At 36.7% G+C, this 21,255-nt stretch overlaps 1 protein-coding gene across 3 annotated transcripts in view; it reads left to right on the top strand.

Annotated features, from left to right (window-relative positions):
- The window catches only part of LOC123529821 (tRNA-dihydrouridine(20a/20b) synthase [NAD(P)+]-like), a 32,007-nt gene extending 11,132 nt beyond the window's left edge, over positions 1 to 20,875 (top strand). For all 3 annotated transcript variants that reach the window (XM_045310356.2, XM_045310358.2, XM_045310357.2), the window contains 7 exons: positions 1,175 to 1,296; positions 1,756 to 1,831; positions 4,662 to 4,703; positions 7,832 to 7,972; positions 16,147 to 16,355; positions 17,977 to 18,062; positions 20,471 to 20,875. In XM_045310356.2, the coding sequence (XP_045166291.2) occupies positions 1,175 to 1,296; positions 1,756 to 1,831; positions 4,662 to 4,703; positions 7,832 to 7,972; positions 16,147 to 16,355; positions 17,977 to 18,062; positions 20,471 to 20,647 (853 nt within the window). In that variant the 3' untranslated portion in view covers positions 20,648 to 20,875. The remainder of the gene's footprint in view (positions 1 to 1,174; positions 1,297 to 1,755; positions 1,832 to 4,661; positions 4,704 to 7,831; positions 7,973 to 16,146; positions 16,356 to 17,976; positions 18,063 to 20,470) is intronic.
- The last annotated feature ends 380 nt before the right edge of the window (positions 20,876 to 21,255 follow it).

Raw genomic sequence — 21,255 nt, 5'->3', positions numbered from 1 at the left:
GATATCGTTTCTATCGATGACAGCCCTACCTTGGTTAAGTTTTTGCATGCAAGTACATACAGCTATCATTTAAAGGCATATAGCTTTGAAACTTATTTATTCTTTTTCTAGGTCAATTACCAACCTCATTGGGTCAAGTTCCATAACTCTAACATGTATTTTGAGCAAATTATGCCCCCTTTTGGACTTAGAAAATTCTGGTTAAAGTTTTACATGCAAGTTACTATCTCCAAAACTAATGTAGATATTGAATTGAAACTTCACATGTGCCTTCGGGGTTATAAAACTAGTTGATAGCACCAAGTCCCATAACTCTGACCTTCATTTTGGGCAAATTATGCCCCCTTTTGGACTTAGAAAATTCTGGTTAAAGTTTTGCGTGCAAGTACATACAGCTATTACCAAAAGGCAAATAGCTTTGAAACTTATTTATTCTTTTTCTAGGTCAATTACCAACCTCACTGGGTCAAGTTCCATAACTCTTAACATGTATTTTGAGCAAATTATTCCCCCTTTTGGACTTAGAAAATTCTGGTTAAAGTTTTACATGCAAGTTACTATCCCCAAAACTAATGCAGATATTGAATTGAAACTTAACATGTTTCTTTGGGGTTATAAAACTAGTTGATAACATCAAGTCCCATAACTCTGATATGTATTTTGGTCAAATTATGTCCCCTTTCTAACTTAAAACTCTTTTGATATTTCACATTTTGGGTAATAATTTCCTGCTTCTGTGACAATATTTCGAATAGTCGAGCTTGGCTGTCTTACGGACAGCTCTTGTTTTTTAAGATGTTATTGCATCTCCGTCGGGTCTGTGATATATCCAAAATGTTGGGCAATGATATATCAAACTCACTACTCTACAAGGGTTTTTTTTTTTAAAGTAATTAATACCAGTTTTTACTTCAGTTTTCATTTATATATGTATGTTTTACCTGAAACTCAAGCAGCTGAAATAATAAACATTTGAGCTGCACCATGAGAAAACCAACATAGTGCATTTGCGACCAGCATGGATCCAGACCAGTCTGCGCATCAGTGCAGTCTGGTCAGGATCCATGCTGTTTGCTTTCAAACCCTATTGCAATTAGAGGAACTGTTAGCAAATAGCATGGATCCTGACCAGACTGCGTGGATGCTGGTTTTCTCATGGTGCTGCACATTTCAGGTTACCATTCAGGATGTTGGTTAGAAAGTACGATTGTGATCTGGCATTTACTCCAATGATTATCGCTAACTCGTTTGTCCAGTCGTTGAAGGCAAGAGATAATGAATTCACAACTTGCAAAGGTAAATCCTCAGTTTTGCAAGAAAAATTGATGTATTTTCAATTTTTTTATGTACTGAAGATATGACAGGTTATGGACTTTCATGAAATGAGTATATTGGAATTGTGATTTAAACTGTTGTGCAGTGAACTTACAATTTCATGTTACAGTATAATGTTAATTATTTTATAAATGCTGTAAATTTTAAATTCGAGTGTAGACCACGATCTAGATTGTCACACATGGCCCTTTCAAGCAGAATAAAGATCCCTATTTTGCTGTGTTACTGCAAACTATCAAATAAGGAAATCAGAGATATGTAGGACAGAGCAGATAAAATATGCACAATAACATATAAAAATATGTCAGAGAATAATCAGACAAATTATTTTTTTTGTATTATTTGAATATATAAAAGATGTTATTATTAACTGATGTATATTATACCATGTTTACCTAAAAGTTTGTACTTGTGTTTCAGAGGATCGCCCACTGATAGTTCAGTTTGCTGCTAATAATGACCTAGACTTTGGTGATGCTGCTACCATCGTCTCACCGTAAGTTGTCAGTAATACTTGGATCTATGTTGATGTTTACATGTTAAGCATATATATTAGGTAAAAACTTCTACGTTTCAAATAAATGATGGCTGTTCAACAAGGGATTGACTTAATTTGATGTTATTCTTTTTTTTTTTTTTTTTGAAATTTAATATATATGCAAATTAAAATTGTGACTGTACACTAAAGTTTACCTGAAGTTATTGCATATTAAAGTCAGCATTGTTTCCTCATGTAGCCTACCCCTCTTAGAGAAACAAAAATCACAATGAAGTCAGGTTTCAAAGGTAATGCCATATAAAGAATAGGGACAGAGAGGTTTAACTCTTACCCTGTAAATTTCTGTAATAAACTTGTCTGTCTTTCAATTTGGACTGTACCATTAACTGTTAAAAGGGGTGTTAACAAAAAAATACTGACTGAATGGCGAACAGTGCAGATCATGATTAGATTGCACAGATGTGCAAGCTGATCATGATCTACAGTGGTCGCAAAGGCAGGATCAATCATGTCCAGCATGATAAGGTTTAGATAATGGGATACACGACGAAGTGGTTTGGTAAATTAGAAAAGAAACAAGAGGGCCAAGATGGCCCTAGATCGCTCACCTGAGAAACACACCATAATACACCATAACAGTGTAAACATAGACCTAGTGATTGCATGGCAAAAAATATTCTGACCAAGTATCATTAAAATTTGAGCAAACACAAGTATTTTTTTTTACTTGACCTAGTGACCTAGTTTTTGACCCCAGATGACCCATATTCGAACCTGACCTAGATTTTATCATGGCAATCATTCTGACCAAATTTCATGAAGATCAATTGAAAAATACAGCCTCTATCACATACACAAGGTTTTCCTTTGATTTGACCTAGTGACCTAGTTTTTGACCCCAGATGACTCATATTCAAACTTGACCTAGATTTCATCAAGGCAATCATTCTGACCAAATTTCATGAAGATCAATTGAAAAATACAGCCTCTATTGCATATACAAGGTTTTTCTTTGATTTGACCTAGTGACCTAGTTTTTGATTTTATCAAGGCAATCATTCTGACTGAATTTCATGAAGATCAATTGAAAAATATAGCCTCTATCGCATACACAAGGTTTTTCTTTGATTTGACCTAATGACCTACTTTTTGACCCCAGATGACCCATATTCGAAGCTGACCTAGATTTCATCAAGGTTATCATTCTGACCAAAATTCATGAAGATTAATTGAAAAATACAGCCTCTATCGCATACACAAGGTTTTTCTTTGATTTGACATGGTGACCTAGTTTTTGACCGCAGATAACCCATTTTCGAACTCGGCCTAAGTTTCATCAAGGTAATCATTCTGACCAAAATTCATGAAGATTAATTGAAAAATACAGCCTCTATCGCAAACACAAGGTTTTTCTTTGATTTGACCTAGTGACCTAGTTTTTAACCCCAGATGACCCATTTTTGAACTCGGCCTAGATTTCATCAAGGTAATCATTCTGACCAAATTTCATGAAGATCAGTTGAAAAATACAGCCTCTATCGCATACACAAGCTAAATGTTGACGGACAGACAGACGACAGACAGACAGACGCCGGACATCGAGTGATCTGAAAAACTCACCTGAGCATGAGCATTTGCTCAGGTGAGCTAAAAACATGTAAATATTCAGAAATTACTTTTTACATATACAATAAATTGAGTAATGGCAAGTCCGTTTTGCAAAAAGGTGTAATAGCTTTCAAACTTCACTGAATGTTTAAGGTATTGGACCCCTAATAGTAATGTTTAAAAAAAAACATTTGCTTGGTAAATTCTCAAGTTGACCATGTTTCGCACTGTGTTGCAAATTTTAAACAACTTTTACCATGCCATTTTTGTAAATTTTGTATAATTTATGGTATTTCCTCAAGTAGAGACAAATTTCAATGTGATGGCCACTATCTAAAACATTTGCAGAGAATTCATTACAACATTTTGATAAAAGAAACATCAAACTATTGTTAAACAATTATAAAACACAAAATAAAACTGTAAATATCATTTTTTCTAGGGTGCCTCAAGTAAACAGATTTAATGAGACAGAATTTAAACTCCAACATTGAAAAATTAAGATCGAATCCTGTGGGTCTGTTTTGAATTTTGCTCTGCATTTCTTCCACAATATGTAATCTAAAGAATGAAGGCAAAATAGAGAACTTTTACCGCACGTAACTCAGTATTTTTAAGGATGTCTAACTATACCCCTCCTGATTCAGAGGTAAATTCACTTTGAACAGCAAGAAATCGCTTATAAAACTAAACATTTTCCACTTTTGTACAATACATCCATAATAAGTCTTGAAAGAAGTAAAAACTTACTAGAAAAAAAAGGAAAATATCAAAAAAAGTATTTGGTCCCAGTGGGGCTTGAACCTACGACCCCCTGAAAATTGCAGTCAAAGTAGGTTTATGGTAGGAATTGAATACTCTTCAAAAAGGAGGTACTCTATTACGGGTCCAATACCTTAAGTGCCACTTAATGAGGATCCATTATTATTTTTAAGGTGAGTAGGTCAAAAGTCAAGGTCATAGTGATGAGAAGAATGAAAAATGTTTGGAACCAATGCATGTTTAAAGATATAGGTGATCTTTACATGTACCTGTATAAGCATACAGTACACACATTGAAATCTCACACTCACTGTTACATCAATTGAAAAAGATTATCTGCAACTTTCTTTATCAAATCAGTAATAGCATCCTGTCTAATGACAATTTATTTCCAATTTTGCATGCTGTTACACATTGCAATTTTCTAACGTCCATGGTTTTTTTGTTTTTTTTTCAGTTTTGCAGATGGGGTAGATCTCAACTGCGGTTGTCCGCAAAGGTAAAATAAAGATAACTTTTTTGTATTATTCTGCACTGCTAATGATGGATATAACATGTATTCTTTCCTGTGAAGTTTTGTTTTAAGGATATATAGACGTTCTGTCTGCACTTTTCATTACTTTTGTTATTGCAGATGTTACTGTCTGCACAGTATATCACATTGTTACTACAGATGTTGTATATCACTTTTGTCACGCAGACGTTACTTTTACAATTCCTTTATGATACTTTATATAGCCCACTCGCCTAATTCGATAGGGAGAGCGCAGATCTACAGATTGCGTGGATGTGAGTTTGATCCCTAGGCGAGGCATATATTCTCTGTGACAATTTAATAAAAGACATTGTGTCTGAAATCATTCATCCTCCACCTCTGATTTATACATGTGGGGAGGTTGGCAGTTACTTGCGGAGAACAGGTTGATAAGTGTAAACCTAGGAAGTGGAAAATGTAAACCTAGGAAGTGATAAGTGTAAACCTAGGAAGTGATAAGTGTAAACCTAGGAAGTGGAAAATGTAACGCCAAGTTTAAGCATAAGATGATATCTTGAATGGCAAAAAGAAATAATAGAAATGTAATGCTATGTGGTCAGTATCTACGGATTTCTACAGAGAAAGAAATATGTAGTAATACTATGCTTAAATATGTTATTAGATATTAACTTTTAAATGTGAAAAATCCTCATCAGATGTATTTTAATTTGAATAAAATCGAAAAAAAAAAACTGTGTAGAAAGAGCTCTTTTCACAATTAAACTTCATGTAGTAACAGTAATTTGTCCACAAAAAAAACTGAGTTGTGGTAGTTGTAGTACAAAGTTGTACTGTGACTTCTGGCTAGTTGTACATTCATTAAGTGTGCAACACTTAGTCCAGTTTATAAGCACAAACACTTTTATCATTCCTATTTTGTGTTTACACACTCATATTATGTAGTTAAAAAATGCAATTTGAGCTTTATATAACTTTAGAAATGAAATAATCCTAATTCATTACATACTCGTTTCTATTCCCTGTTAAGTTACACTGGTACCGGAAACGTCAATATTTTTCCATACACTGACGCCTGAATTTCATATCGGGTGTGTGACGTAATTTAGTGTTTGTAGTTGCACTATTTTTTTCTATTTAGTTCAGTATTGTCAATCCTGTTCAGGCTATTGAACATATATTTATGATATTTACATAATATTTGTACGTGTAAATGCGTATGTAAAAAAAAGGTTATTATCTTTGCATCGGGAAATATGCACTCGTTCTTCAGCGGAAAGTTGTGCAATATTTCTGCTGAAGAACTCGTGCATATTTCCCGATACAAAGCTAATAACCTATAAATATCAAACAAGATTTTTGGTACATGTACCTCTTTGACTGAAAAGTCTTCCATACTTGGACTCAGTGTTGTTTTAATTTCTTGTCCTTAAGGTATACAGACACTAAATAGAAAAATGGCGCGAAAAAAAATGGTAGTCGCATAATGGAGGATACAAATAGTCCTCAGTTTTTTTGCTCTGTAGAGCTATTTTCCTTATTTTCTTTGCAATTTTTTTGCTAAAATCACATGACAGATCTATGCTTGACATGTAGGTAGCGTTTTCATACTGAAATAACAACATGACAAATTTTTTCATGGAAACTTAGATCATACACCACCAGTATAATTTGAGGTCTCATTTTTTAGCTGATTTTGCAGTTTGTGTGTTTGACTGAAATTATTTTTCTTGCACCAAACATGACCCCCACTTTTCTTTTGATTTTTCTTTAGCAGTGACAATATTCTTCAAGAAAGTGTAGGTTACAGACATTTAAAATGGGTCCTGATGTGTGCTGCGGCCATTGGAAATAGATCAATTAGCAATGACAATATTCTTCAAGAAAGTGTAGGTTACAGACATTTAAAATTGGTCCTGATGTGTGCTGCGGCCATTGGGAATAGATCAATTTTATATAAAATAAAGAACAACAACTATTTAGTGTGTTATAACCTTAAGGATCTTTGAGATTATTCATTTAGACTGACTAAGCCATTGCTAGTGTGTGAGAGGTGTGGTGCAGATTTTATTACCTCTCACAATTTGACTCAATCAAACTGAGGTTGCTTGGTTTCGTTCTATGCTGCCAAAGGATCTTTTCACAGATTTTATTAGTGGTCAGTGTACCCTACTTGCCGCCACCATATGGAGAAGCTATCCATTTGGATCATAAAATTTTTTGTCTAGAGTGGACTGTGGATCTTCTTAAGTTGACATGTCTTGGGTATTAACATTACAAAGTTTTTTTTGTTTTTTTTTTATGCCCCCAAAGGGAGGCATATAGTTTTTGAACCGTCTGTCCGTCTGTCGGTCTGTCAGTCTGTCGGTCTGTCAGTCTGTCCGCAATTTTCGTGTCCGGTCCATATCTTTGTCATCGATGGATGGATTTTCAAATAACTTGGCATGAATGTGTACCACAGTAAGACGACGTGTCGCGCGCAAGACCCAGGTCCGTAGCTCAAAGGTCAAGGTCACACTTAGACATTAAAGGATAGTGCATTGATGGGCGTGTCCGGTCCATATCTTTGTCATCGATGGATGGATTTTCAAATAACTTGGCATGAATGTGTACCACAGTAAGACGACGTGTTGCGCGCAAGACCCAGGTCCGTAGCTCAAAGGTCAAGGTCACACTTAGACATTAAAGGATAGTGCATTGATGGGTGTGTCCGGTCCATATCTTTGTCATCGATGGATAGATTTTCAAATAACTTGGCATGAATGTGTACCACAGTAAGACGACGTGTCGCGCGCAAGACCCCGGTCCGTAGCTCAAAGGTCAAGGTCACACTTAGACGTTAAAGGTCATTTTTCATGATAGTGCATTGATGGGCGTGTCCGGTCCATATCTTTTTCATTCATGCATGGATTTTAAAATAACTACGCATGAATGTGTGACACAGTAAGAAGACGTGTCGCGCGCAAGACCCAGCTCCGTAGGTCAAAGGTCCTAAACTCTAACATCGGCCATAACTACTCATTCAAAGTGCCATCGGGGGCATATGTCATCCTATGGAGACAGCTCTTGTTTTAATTTTAAGAAAAGAAGTGTTGGATATTATATAGATTTACTAGATCTTATTATTTCTGCAGATGGGCTCTACAGGAAGGGTATGGAGCATGCTTGATTACAAAGCCAGATCTTGTACACAGTATGGTATCACAGGCAAGGAATAGAGTGGATAATCCAGATTTTACAGTGTCTATAAAAATCAGAATACACAATGATATCAGGTAATGTAAATTATCACATATTTGATGTCGCTGGAGTGAAATAAATCCATTACATCACGGGTGGTAAACGCGCAATCCAATTCCCACTGGGAATACGCTTAAAATGGGTTGCACAACGTCCGGTGCTGGTGTTGCGCGTAAAAAAAAGACGAAATTGAGGTATGTGAAGTTATAATTTTGCTTAGTATGAGACAAGAATAAATTTTCTCGAAAAAAGCAAAATGCTATTCGACACAGATATGATAATACATCATAATATGTAAAATATCTGGTTTTTAATTTATGATTCGGCTCTATTATCACAAAAACTCTGGCGACACGAAACGTGAAAAAAGTATGAAATCAACAAAAATTGCAGTTTCTGACCTCATATGCTTAATCTGAGGACATCTGATGCTTTTTATGATAACTCAACTGTTATAAAGTAACGAATATCAAAATTATTTGTTTCAAATCCAGCTTACGAGGACATAATTAACAAAATAATCATCGGGAATGGGGTTGCGCACCATGAATGGAGTTGCTCATATACATCATAATGTGTATAATGTATACGCGCAACTCCATTCCCGGGGAGCAACCCCATTCCCGATTATTTTTTTGCCAATCTTTCCCCCAAAAGCAACATTTCATTCAAGTGTATGTAATATTCGTGACTGTTTTACATATGTTTGATCATTCGAAGCGTCACATTTCCAGAAAGAAGGCACAAGAGTTAGAAAATTTGCATTTTTCATGATTCCATGCTTTTTTGACAGCTCGAGCCATCAGAGTTTTCGTGATAACAGAGCCGATTCTTAAATTAATCAGTTGGTATTTCATACATATGATCCTTATTCATTTTTGTGTCGAATAGCATTTTGCTTTTTTTCGAAAGCACTCGTAAATGTGTAATTATTTACAAAAACAAAAACCCACCTACCTCGATTTTGTATATATTGATGCGCAACACCAGCACCGGAAGTCGCGCAACCCATTTTTAGCGTATTCCCAGTGGGAATTGGATTGTGCGTTTACCACCCGTGTACATAAAATTGATAATACAATAATAAATCTTTGACCTCAACGTTGTTTATAGTATAGAAGACATTAGTCAAATTGACCTGTTTACAATAGTTAAAGAATGTAGAATTTTTTATGTTTCAGCAGGAAAAACTAACATCTGATAAAAAGAATATTACATTTGTGACTTTCCACATTGAATTTATTAAATTCGTTGAATAAAATTTATAACTGCTTGGCAGAGACTCGTATTTTATTATTTTATTCAACTTTTTTAATAAATTCAGTATGAAAGGACACTCATGTAATATCCGCTATTTATTTTGAATTACTATTACAGAACAATTTCATATATATTTGTGTATTCTTTAGAGGTTTATAATGGCCTATAGTGGTTTTAAGCTTTTGTTTATTTAACACTTTTATGTACACTATGTCAATATAACTTAATTTAAAAATAAGTGTAATTGAAGATCTACCATGCTAAATTTTTAGATCACTTGTCACAAAGTGACAAGGTGAGCTATTGTGATCACTTGATGTCCGTCGTGCGTCGTCAGTCGTCCCTCGTGCGTCGTCCGTCAACAACTTCTAAAAAAATCTTCTTCTTGAAAACCGCTGGGCAGAATTACACCAAACTTCACGGGAATGATCCTTGGGTGGCCCCCTTTCAAAATTATTCGAAGAATTGAATTCCATGCAGAACTCTGGTTGCCATGGGAACCAAAAGGAAAAACTTTAAAAATCTTCTTGTCCAAAACCACAGGGCCTAGGGCTTTGTTGTCTGGTGTGTAGCATCATCTAGTGGTCCTCTACCAAATTTGTTCAAATCATCCCCCTAGGGTCAAATATGGCCCCGCCCCGGGGGTCACATGGTTTATATAGACTTATACATGTATAGGGAAAACTTTGAAACTTCGTCTACAAAACCACATGGCCTAGGGCTTTGATATTTGGTATGTAGCATCATCTAGTGGTCCTCTACCAAGATTGTTCAAATTATCCCCCTAGGGTCAAATATGGCCCTGCCCGGGGGGTCCCAAGTTTTACATAGACTTATATAGGAAAAAAAGTTTAAAAATCTTCTTGTCTGAAACTACAACACTTAGACCTTTGATATTTGGTTTGTAGCATTGTTCCAATGGCCCTCAACCAAAATTGTTCAAATTGTACCCCTTGGGCGAAAAGAGGCCCTGCCCTGGGGTCCCAAGTTTTATATAGACTTGTATAGGAAAAAGCTTTAAAAATCTTCTTGTCTGAAACCATACAACCTAGGCTTTTGATATTTGGTGTGATGCATTGTGTAGTAGTCCTCTACCAAAATTGTTCAAATTATGCCCCTGGGGTTAAAAGAGGCCCCACCCTGGGGTCACATAGTTATTATATGAGTTATATAGGAAATATACTTAAAAAATCATCGGATCCTTTTTTCAAGACTGTTTAATTATAATTACCTGATGACCCCAAGTAATATGATGTCACTTGACTGTGACCTTGAACTACTGACTACTTTCTTGTTTTTTAAGATACAGCCTTGAAATTTTGATGACATACACAGTTTTGCACACAAATCGTAAAACTGAATTTCATTGACCATGAATGTGACCTACTGACTTTCTTAATATTTTATCATCATTTTGACATTTGAAACATGTAGCTCATATTACTCAGGTGAGCGATCCAGGGTCATCATGACCCTCTTGTTATCCCCTCGCCAAAGGCGAAGGGGATATTAGAAATGCCCTCCGTCCGTGCATGCGTCCGTCCGTCCACAACAATCTTTGTTCGGAGCATAACTCCAAAAGTACTCGAGGGATTTTCTTCAAAATTCATACACTGATAGAACACATTGGGAGGAAGTGCAGCGTGCAAGAACAATAATTCTACCTTGCCTATTTTTTGAGTTATTCCCCTTTATCTTATTTTCTTAAAAAAATTTGTCCAGAGCATAACTCCAAAAGTACTGGAGGGATTTTCTTCAAACTTCATACACTGATAGAACACATTAGGAGGAAGTGCATTGTGCAAGAACAATAACTCTACCTTGCCTATTTTTTGAGTTATTCCCCTTTATCATATTTTCTTAAAAAAATTTGTCCGGAGCATATCTTCTTCATGCATGGAGGGACTTTGATATATCTTGGCACAAATGTTCGTCACCACGAGGCATAGTGTCAAGCGCAAGAACCAGGTCCCTAGGTCTAAGGTCAAGGTCACACTTAGAGGTCAAAGGATACAAGAATGAAAACCTTGTCAGGAGCATTTCTTCTTCATGCATCGAGGGATTTTGATATAACTTGGCACAAATGTTCACCACCACGAGACTGAATGTCACGCGCAAGATCCAGATCCCTAGGTCTAAGGTCAAGGTCACATTTAGAGGCCAAAGGTCAGATACAAGAATGACTTTGTCCGAAGCATTTCTTCTCCATGCATGGAGGGATTTTGATGTAACTTGGCAACAGGAAAGTAGTCCGGCAGAGTACAATACAGAAGGTACAATACAGAATTTTAAAGATACAATACAGAATTTTTTTCTGCCTGTTCATACTTAATTGTGAAATACAAGCAATTTTTTTACAGAATTTATATAGGTATATAATAAACTGGTATATCTATATTTTATTGGATATTATCTCCATGTATGTTTGTTATTCTAGTTGCAAGCTCCATTAAGAAGTTTTTACCTCACACATTGCTCTGTCTCAAAAATTGCTTAATAATAAAATGAGCTATGTCCTGTCAGAGAGAACGTTATACAGTTTACATGGATGTATTTTCAAACTCACTAGCCAGTCGGAGAAAGAAGATTTGTTTAAAAAGTGTGAAATATATACCTTAAAGATACTCACCCCCATATTTTAGCTAAAAATGATCTTCCTACAAAATTGAAGATTGGTCATATGAGTAACACTAGTACATGAGTTTTTGCTGAACTATCTTTAATATGCGAAATCAAGAAAAAAAAAACATGCCTGAGCCGGAAATCAAATGCTGGTCGCTTTTGCATGTAGTCTTTACCAATACACTATGGAGGAATACGTACTTGACTATAGAATGTAGTCCTGTATAAACAGTTTTTTTATGCCCCCGATGGGAGGCATATAAGTTTTCAACTGTCCGTCCATTCGTTTGTTCATTCATTCGTTCGTCACAATGTTAACTTTTTGCATGAAGGCACTTTACTCGCCAACCACTGCACCCAGGACCACTTCACATGCTGATAGTACTTATTGAGTACACTACCCCTACTGACTTTGGGGTCACCAGGTCAAAGGTCAAGGGGCTGCGGGGGCATTTGTCACCATAAGTGACTGCTCTTGTTTTATCATATGTTAAGCAAAGTCCATTTTTCCTTACTTTTGAGGTGAGCTATGTCCAACAATAGAAATACATGCAAACCTGTATTATTCAGCCAGCCAAGGGAGTGACATAAGCCTGGTGACTGCTTAAGACATGTTGAAAATGCAACAAAAAGTCTTTTTGGGAAGTTAATTGGCTAGCTGCGTAAGGCAAGTGGCTGCTAGGGCAAGTTCAACTGTATGCTTTTTCACACGTAATTGTATAAAATAGCCAGTGAATCATTTGAAATAGATTGGATATAGATCAGAAAGAGTACACATTGCTGTAGAATACTCCAGCAACTGAAACAAGTTGTATTTTTGTGCCCCCTCATGAGTGGTGGGGGCATATAGATTTTGTCTTGTCCGTGCATCCATGCGTCCGTCCGTGCATCCGTCCGTCCTTCCGAGCTCACATTTGCATACTTAGGTGACTATAGGAACAATAGGTAACTGTACTTTTTCTTTGATGTCATTCATTCCGTAAGGCTTTTATGTGGCTATTTTTCTCTTACGTGGCTAAAAGAACAATAGAGAGAACAAAAGAGTAGCCACATAAGTATCCATATGTAGGAACGTCCGTCCGTCCAAAGTTCGTGACGCGCCTAGCTCGAAAAGTATTTGATACAAATTGATGAAACCTTGCTTGAGTGTTTATCATGATATGAACTTGCGCACCTCCTATTTTTCGTCTGGCTCCGCCCCCTATTTTCAGAGTTATGGCCCCTGAAATAGTCAAAAATGCACATTTTCACCTTGTGACACGCCTAGCTCAAAAAGTATTCGATATAAATTGATGAAACCTTGCATGAGTCTTAATCATGATATGAACTTGCACACCTCCTATTTTTCATCTGGCACCGCCTCCTATTTTTAGAGTTATGGCCCCTGAAATAGTCAAAAATGCACATTTTCACCTTGTGACATGCCTAGCTCAAAAAGTATTCGATATAGATACATGAAACCTTGCATGAGTCTTGATTATGATATGAACTTGCGCACCTCCTATTTTTCATCTGGCTTTGCCCCCTATTTTCAGAGTTATGGCCCCTGAAATAGTAAAAAATGCACATTTTCACCTTGTGACATGCCTAGCTCAAAAAGTGTTTTATATAGATTCATGAAACCTTGCATGAATCTTAATCATGATATGAACTTGCGCACCTCCTATTTTTCATTTGGGTCGGCCCCCTATTTTCAGAGTTATGGCCCCTGAAATAGTCAAAATTGCACATTTTCACCTTGTGACATGCCTAGCTCAAAAAGTATTTGATATAGATTCATGAAAAACTTGCATGAGTCTTAATCATGATATGAACTTGCGCACCTCCTATTTTTCATTTGGGTCCGCCCCCTATTTTTAGAGTTATGGCCCCTGAAATAGTAAAAAATACACATTTTCACCTTGTGATGCCTCTAGCTCAAAAAGTATTTAATATAAATGGTTGAAAACTTGCATAAGTCTTTATTATGATATAAACTTGCACACCTCTAATTTTTTGGCTGACTCCACCCCCTATTTTTAGCTCGACTATTCGAAGAATAGTCTAGCTATTCTACTCACCCTGGCGTCGGCGTCGGCGTCGGCGTCACACCTTGGTTAAGTTTTTGCATGCAAGTACATACAGCTATCATTTAAAGGCATATAGCTTTGAAACTTATTTATTCTTTTTCTAGGTCAATTACCAACCTCACTGGGTCAAGTTCCATAACTCTAACATGTATTTTGAGCAAATTATGCCCCCTTTTGGACTTAGAAAATTCTGGTTAAAGTTTTACATGCAAGTTACTATCTCCAAAACTAATGCAGATATTGAATTGAAACTTCACATGTGTCTTCGGGGTTATAAAACTAGTTGATAGCACCAAGTCCCATAACTCTGACCTTCATTTTGGCCAAATTATGCCCCTTTTGGACTTAGAAAATTCTGGTTAAAGTTTTGCGTGCAAGTACATACAGCTATTACTAAAAGGCATATAGATTTGAAACTTATTTTTTCTTTTTCTAGATCAATTACCTACCTCACTGGGTCAAGTCCCATAACTCTGGCATGTATTTTGGCCAAATTATGCCCCCTTTTGGACTTAGAAAATTCTGGTTAAAGTTTTGCGTGCAAGTACATACAGCTATTACTAAAAGGCATATAGATTTGAAACTTATTTTTTCTTTTTCTAGATCAATTACCTACCTCACTGGGTCAAGTCCCATAACTCTGGCATGTATTTTGGCCAAATTATGCCCCCTTTTGGACTTAGAAAATTCTGGTTAAAGTTTTGCGTGCAAGTACATACAGCTATTACTAAAAGGCATATAGATTTGGAACTTATTTATTCTTTTTCTAGATCAATTACCTACCTCACTGGGTCAAGTTCCATAACTCTTAACATGTATTTTGAGCAAATTATGCCCCCTTTTGGACTTAGAAAATTCTGGTTAAAGTTTTACATGCAAGTTACTATCCCCAAAACTAATGCAGATATTGAATTGAAACTTAACATGTTTCTTCGGGGTTATAAAACTAGTTGATAGCATCAAGTCCCATAACTCTGATATGTCCCCTTTTGAACTTAAAACTCTTTTGATATTTAACATTTTGGGTAATAATTTCCAGCTTCTGTGACAATATTTCGAATAGTCGAGCTTGGCTGTCTTATGGACAGCTCTTGTTAAAGTTATAGCCACTGAAATAGTAAAAAAATGCACTTTTTCACCTAATTATGTGCCTAGCTCAAAAAGTATCAGATGTAAATTCAGGAAACCTTGCTGGAGTCTTTATCGTGATGTGAACTTGCACACTTGGCATTCCTCTTGAGAATCTTAGCTCTTATTACAGAGTTATGGCCCGTGAAATAACCAAAATAGGGCCTAGAATAATGAATCCTTTTCATAAAAGATTGTTGAGGCTATACCCCATTAAGACTGCAAACATTTGAATTAGTGGCCCTCATTTATGACAAATGTACCAGTGGGGGGCACACCCTGTGTCCTACAGAAACATTCTTGTTTAATACTGATTTATCTGGAAATAGGACATTTCAATAGGGAACAGTGAATACATAAAATTTGAGATTTGAAACCAAAAACAAAAAGTTCAAAAATTTCCCCGAAAAGCTGTAATTGAACTATCCATGATATTTACATTGTATATACAAAGGTTCTACAAATATTTAATTTCTTTTGACTAAGATCTTAGACTTTAAAAATTTGAACTTCAATTTTTTGAAATGACTAAAGTTGTGAAAGACTGTTATTAGAGTCAGGCAACAAATTATGTTACCACTTGTCAACAGATCTACTGCATAACTAAGCCACCCACCTGCTTAGCTGAGTAGGTAGAGTGTTGGTCTACGGATCGTGGGGTCCTGAGTTCGATCCTCGGGCTGGGCTGGGCTGGGCTTATGTTCTCCGTGACTATTTGATGAACGACATTGTGTCTGAAATCATTAGTCCTCCACCTCTGATTCATATGGGGAAGTTGGCAGTTACTTGCAGAGAACAGGTTTGTACTGGTACAGAATCCAGGAACACTGGTTAGGTTAACTGCCCGCCCTTACATGACTGAAATACTGTTGAAAAACGGCACTAACCCAAAACAAACAAACAGACCATAACTAAGCCAGTTCACAGTTACTGTTACATTGCCAAAATATAGCTGCGTACCCATCCAAAGGAATAGACAATAATGACCTTCCAACATAGGTCATTTATGCATGTATCCAAACAACTAGGAAATGATTGTGTGCTCTCAGTAGGGTTTTTCATTTAGACTAAGATGCAGACTGCATAGAGTCCTATATATGAACACAAACATCTGCAGGTTTTTTTTGTAGGAAAACTGTGAACTTATGTAAGAGCATGGAAGCAGCTGGTGTTTCCTGGATATCTGTACATGGTCGCACAAAGGAACAGAGGAACCAGCCTGTCAATCTAGAAGCAGTCAAACTAATACAGGAAAATGTTGGGATACCAGTCATTGCCAATGGTGACATTAAATCCATGGAAGATGCTAAAAATGTTCAAGAATTGACAGGAGTTAAAGGTTTGTATATTGAAGATTGATAATTAATTTTGGTACATAATTTAAGGGAAATCCATGTATATCATATCCAAATGTATATTACTAAGCAGTTTTGCTTTTTCATCCTTTCACATTGCTTTTATTTATCGCTTTATAGACAACTGTAGTTATTGAGTGAATGCTCTGCCTTTTTCTTGACCTTAAACCTTTAGGAGTTCCTTAGAAATTGTAAATACTCTGGTCCTTTGGATTTGATGTTGCAAATGCAGAAGCATTGTAAATATTTTGTTGAAGTCTAGTAAACATTATGACAATACAGAAGGTATAGAAGGACTGCTGTGCTCCTGTGTATTAGAATTATTGCTAATTATAAATACTTCAAACAAAGAACATGCACATGGTAATTATTTTGCCCGCTTCAAAGAATAGGGGGTTATTGCTTCACTGATGTTAGTTTCAGCGGGTAGACAGATTGTTTTCCAATTAAATGCAGGTACACCCTAAGCCTTAGCCGGGCTTCGGCATACGATATTAACTGCCTTTGGTCAGAAGTATTATATTCTGAGTCAGCCCCTTCAATAGGTCAAAAGGCAAGGTTAGATTGACCTTAAGACTCATGATTAAATTCAAAGCTCACAAGCATATTGCTATCAAATTTCATAATCCAATTAGTAATTGGAGAATGCATGACCCTACAACTTGGTACAACCAGCAAACTTTTAATGGAAGATTGGCTGTAGTCATTGATGATGCTAATTGTTTCGTTGGTCAGTAGTTCAAAGTCATAGAGAAACTCAAGGCTTAACACTAAGGCCCAGGTCTGCAAATTCAGTAAGATGATCGCCTGTGGTCTGCAAATGACCTTTTCATTTTCTTTATTAGTAAGTCAGCAGTCAAGATCATAAAGAGCTTGAAACTTAAAACAATGATGACTCCTTGTTTTAGGGGTCAGATTTCAAGGTCATTTTAGACTTGAGGCTGAAACCGATCTCCAGTGAACTTCTGATGAATAAATGGACAATGCTAAGGCCTATGGCTGTTAAATTTCAACAAATTCATGTTGAAAGATGTGACACCTGTTCAAGTCAAAGGTCAATGTCTAGTTACAATTGTACCATGAAACTGAAATGTTTAGGGTCAGCACATGAATTCCTGTGATTTTTGTCGTGCCCGCTTGCAGAAGCAAAGACATAGTTGTCCAAATGTTCGGTGTATGTGTGTCTGTCTGGATTTGTGTATCCGGACCATAATTTTTACATGCATTGAGGAATCTTGTCTATATTTGGCATGAATGTAAACCTCAGTGAGATGGAGTGTCATGTGCAAACCTCAGGTTCCTATCTCAAAGGTCAAGGTCACAGTTGGAGGTCAAAGGTTATGACTTGTTTGGCCCATGCATTGAGGAATCTTGTTTATACTTGGCAGAAATGTTTAACTCAATGACATAGACTATATCTCAAAAGTCAAGGTCACAGTTAGGGGTCAAAGGGGTTGGGCTGGAGATGTTGCCCGTGGGCATATAGTTCGTGTGTGTGGAGGAGAGGGTCTAATGGCAAGGTCATTCTAGAGATTGAAAATTACCCATTATTCCAAATGCTATCAAGGGGTCCTGTGTTTGATGAACGGCTGTTGTTTCTTGTAGGAGTGATGTGTGCTCGTGGAGTGTTACAGAACCCTGCCATGTTTGCTGGCTTTGACAATACACCTTTACAATGTATACAGGACATGGTAAGATACGTTCCACAAAATTTTTATTTTCTACCGCAGTTGAACTTTTTAAAGCCATACTTCCATATTTTGTGAGAAAAAAATCGAATATCTTTAATTCCATTGAGTTATGTTTATGCTTGTTATTATGAAAAAACATGAGAAGTGAAAACAAGAATCAAAGTTTGATTTGGGGGAAAATAAAATGTAATGACATTTTTTCATGGATAGGGGATGCCTGGTTTTGAGAAAAAAAATTGAGATTCCGTCAACTGCACACTGGTGATCTAGTGGATAAGGTGTCGGCAACTCAATCCAGGGGTTGTGGGTTAGAGCTCCACTGGGGTCACAACCATAACTTCTCTTATGACACCAGTACTGGTTTTTTCAGGAAGCGGACTCGAGAGTGGTTACAAAGCTAGAAGCTTTCATCACAATCGAGCTAAAACAAATTAGTATAAACTAACTACACACCTTGCAAGATACTCCTTTACAGGAGGGAATAACACTCTTACATAACTACACTCAAGAGGTTGAACAGCATTAAGGTTCTATTAAAATGATGTCTGCTGTGAGTTTGTATGCCTTCGTCTGTTCCTGTGTCCAGATTATTGACATTTGGGTACTCAGAATTTAGACCCAAAACTTCACAAAATTTTCAAGAGGGAGAACCCACTCATCCCCCTTACAGGTTCAACAGCAGTGTGGGTTGGGGGTCTATCAGAATGATGTATGCCTATGCAGTGAGGTTATTACATGCCTCAGTCTCTTCCTGGGTTCAGATTAATATTTGGGTACTAAGAAGTTGAACCCCACAAAATGTCACATGGTTTACATAGACTTATATAGGGAAAAACTTTGAAAATCTTGTCCGAACCACAAAGACTATGGCTTTGATATTTTGTAATGTAGCATCATTTAGTGGTTCTCTACCAAGTTGTTCAAATTATCCCTCTAGGGTCAAATATGGCCCCGCCCCAGGGGTCATATGGTTCATATAGACTTATATAGGGAAAAACTTAGAACCTTCATATCCATAACTTACATCATTCAAATTTGGACCACATGTATAGTTTTGAGTGGCAAGATGAACCTTGACATGAGTTGACCTTGATCTTGACCTAGTGACCTACTTTCACATTTCTGTAGCTACAGCCTTCAAATTTGAACCACAAGCATAGTTTTGTGTACTGAAATGAACTTTGATCTTGAGATTGAACTAGTGACCTACTTTCACATTTCTGAAGGTACAGGCTTCAAATTTGGACTACATGCATAGTTTTTTTGTTCCAAAATAAAATTTGACCTTGATTTTGACCTAGTGACCTACTTTCACATTTCTCAAGCTACAGCCTTCAAATTTGAACCACAAGCATAGTTTTGTGTACTGAAATGAACTTTGATCTTGAGATTGACCTAATGGCCTACTTTCACATTTCTGAAGGTACAGGCTTCAAATTTGGACCACTTGCATAGTTATGTGTTCCGAAATAAAATATGACCTTGATTTTTACCTATTACCTACTTTCACATTTCTCAAGCTACAGCCTTCAGATTTGAAGCACACGCATAGTTCTGTCTACCGAAATGAACTTTGACCTTGAAATTGATCTAGTGACCTGCTTTCACATTTCTCAAGCCACAGCTTTCAAATTTGGACCACATACACACTGTTTTGTACCGAAATAAAATTTGATATAGATTTTGACCTTGAGGTAGTCTTGAAATTTGGAACATTAAAAAATGGCTCAGTGGATGGCACCAAGATCACTCTGTAATCTCTTGTTAGGTTAATAGGTTAAAGGTCAGATGAAACCAGAATGGTAGAACTTTTGTTTACAGTGAGCATTATAATTTCTGTTCCTTGTGCAATTACTGAATGCATCAAGGGGGGCATTTCGTGTTCGACGAGCTCGTTTTAAAATTATCCAGGGAAGACCCCCTTAACCTGCTAAATTTCTAAAATGGACTGGTCCATCATTCAATTTGGGCAATACCATTTATTATTCAAAGGGGTGTTCACTGAAAATTTACTGACTGAATAGCGAATAGTGCAGAGCACGATCAGACTGCACAGATGTGCAGGCTGATCTTGGTCTGCACTGGTCGTAAAGGCAGAATCACTTGCAGGCTGCAGGCTAAAGGTTAAGGGCTGGAGTACCCATTCTCGAAAATGGCTAGAACTCCTATATTTAGAGCTTTGAAATTCCTATAATTTTCCTGTATTTTCATCAAAACCTGGTTGACTGCCTGTTTGTCTGAAAAAAGGTAAAAAGTTATATAATAAGCTGAAAGAGTAACAATATGTAAACACCAGGTAAATAAGACTATTTATTTAATTGAATCAACCGGTTTCAGTCAATATATGACCTTCATCAGGATCAAAGTAAAAAGTTGTATGAGAAATGTATTTGTAATATCTATTTCAGGTGGATATATCATTAAAGCTGGGTTTACCACACACCACATTTCACCATCATTTAATGTACATGTGTGAAAGAATTATGTCAAAAGCAGAGAGGCGTATTTTCAACACGTTACCAAGTACACCTGCAGTATTAGATTACCTGCAGGAAAATTATGGTGTGACATACGAAAAGGGATGAAATTCCAGAAGTTAATTAATGGAATTATGCTTTGACAGGACAGATTGTTTGAGGAGTGTGATATCAAAAACTAGAAGCAGACTGACTGGTCAGCTCCTGTTTCATCAGCTAGGGAATTAAGAGACAGGACAAGGATTTTGAATTCAGATACTAGTTTTGTGAAAAGTTAAGTGTTATTATAAGCAGAAGTAATTTTGAGCCAGTGTATCAATAAATCTAGAAATATCAGCTTTTTTTCTCACCTTGAAAAACTTGTACGCTTACTGGTGAGCTGTTAATATAGGATGGGTACTTAAGCATCAGTACTTCCTCACATATATAGCCAGTAGATGTTCATATCATCCTGGCATTGACTTTTCACAATTCATTAATGAAAACAGAGCATTCTTGGCTTTGTGTATTTCAGTTTGGAGGGTGGGGGGGCTGGTGGCGCAAATATTGGTGGTGGGGGGTGGGGGCGGACACCTAGAGTTGCCCTTGCCTATCTGTCCAGCCATCCAAATTTGTGTTGTGCATATCTCAAAACACTTTTGATCCAAAGTCAACAAACCTCACAGGATTGTCAATTTGCATTGGAAGTTGTGCACCTGATGCTTTAATTGGGATTT

The sequence above is a fragment of the Mercenaria mercenaria genome, chromosome 13 (assembly GCF_021730395.1).
Source record: "Mercenaria mercenaria strain notata chromosome 13, MADL_Memer_1, whole genome shotgun sequence".
In the NCBI taxonomy this organism is placed as follows: Eukaryota; Metazoa; Mollusca; class Bivalvia; order Venerida; family Veneridae; genus Mercenaria; species Mercenaria mercenaria.
The sequence above is the reverse complement of the archived record's forward strand: the minus strand, read 5'-3'. Positions and strand labels throughout refer to the sequence as shown.